This window comes from Mandrillus leucophaeus, unplaced genomic scaffold (genome assembly GCF_000951045.1).
Source record: "Mandrillus leucophaeus isolate KB7577 unplaced genomic scaffold, Mleu.le_1.0 Scaffold777, whole genome shotgun sequence".
Taxonomy (NCBI): domain Eukaryota; kingdom Metazoa; phylum Chordata; class Mammalia; order Primates; family Cercopithecidae; genus Mandrillus; species Mandrillus leucophaeus.
Window position 1 is genome coordinate 932663 of NW_012108441.1, and position 1044 is coordinate 933706.

The following is a 1044-nucleotide window of genomic DNA, read 5'->3' on the forward strand; positions in this document are numbered from 1 at the left end:
AAAAAAAAAAAAAAAAAAGAAATATAAAAGGAAGGAGAGGGTATAGCGTGTGCACTGTCCTGACAAGGTCTGTAGGAGGAGGTGGACAGGTCATGTGGAAGCTATGCTAGGCTCCAAGGAGCTGACTTTCACAACACTTGAAAAACAGCCTTCCCACGAGACCATCCCCCATTTCCAAGTCAGACGCATCTGTATTTACCCGATCACCAGGAGAAGCATTGTCGTCCAAATTATTGAGGGCATTCTCCACCCGGGCCAGGCGGCCTGACAGTGACAGCAGGAGGTTCACCACTTTGTCCAGGTCTCCAATGAACATCCGGAACTTGTCAAACTCGCTGGGCTTGCAGACGCCTTTCACGATGGCCTCCACCTCGGCCCCCAGCACAGTATTGGCCTGCACGTCCTCCAGCAGGCTCTCGCGGGCTTCCCGAAGCACCTGCAGCTTGCGGCTGATGCTCTCGATGAGCTCCTGCTGTTGGGCATGGGATGGCAAGGGAACACGGAGACACTAGTTAGGCCGGCCCCCACCTCGGCCACACTGCTCACTGCCACCTTGGTGCACCTACATGAAAGGTGAGCTGACCTGCGTGAAAGCTCACTTTTGCATCATCAAATAATAGGGGATTTAGACGACTAAGGGAAAGAAGAATGACTCCTAATGATACTATTGGCATTTAAAAATAAAACAAAATAAACCTGTTCTCGTTCTGTTCATGCCCTGTTACAGAACACTGGAGCTGTGGCCCTGATGCTCATCATGGTAGATGCAGTTTTAACCCATATCTTTGGAAGGAGTCACAGACCTATGTATTCTGTTCTTTGGAATTTTCTAATGTAAAGACTCACATAGAGAGAAAGTATTGAGTCTTATGTCCAGCACCGAATTCCATGATTAGTCAGTGTCCTGTACATATAATTATTGTCACTACCAATTATTTTTATTTAATTTTTGTTTTTTGAGACAGGGTCTTGCTCTGTCACCCAGGCTGGAGTGCAATGGCCTCCCGGGTTCAAGCGATTCTCGTGCCTCAGCCTCCTGAGTAG

The 1044-nt window shown here is 48.2% G+C and overlaps 1 protein-coding gene across 1 annotated transcript in view; it reads right to left on the minus strand.

Annotated features, from left to right (window-relative positions):
* Nucleotides 1–106: 106 nt before the first annotated feature.
* SHROOM2 (shroom family member 2) overlaps nt 107–1044 on the minus strand; it is an 83324-nt gene continuing 82386 nt past the window's right edge. The window contains exon 9 of the mRNA XM_011966841.1: nt 107–472. Coding sequence (XP_011822231.1) covers nt 107–472 — 366 coding nt within the window. The remainder of the gene's footprint in view (nt 473–1044) is intronic.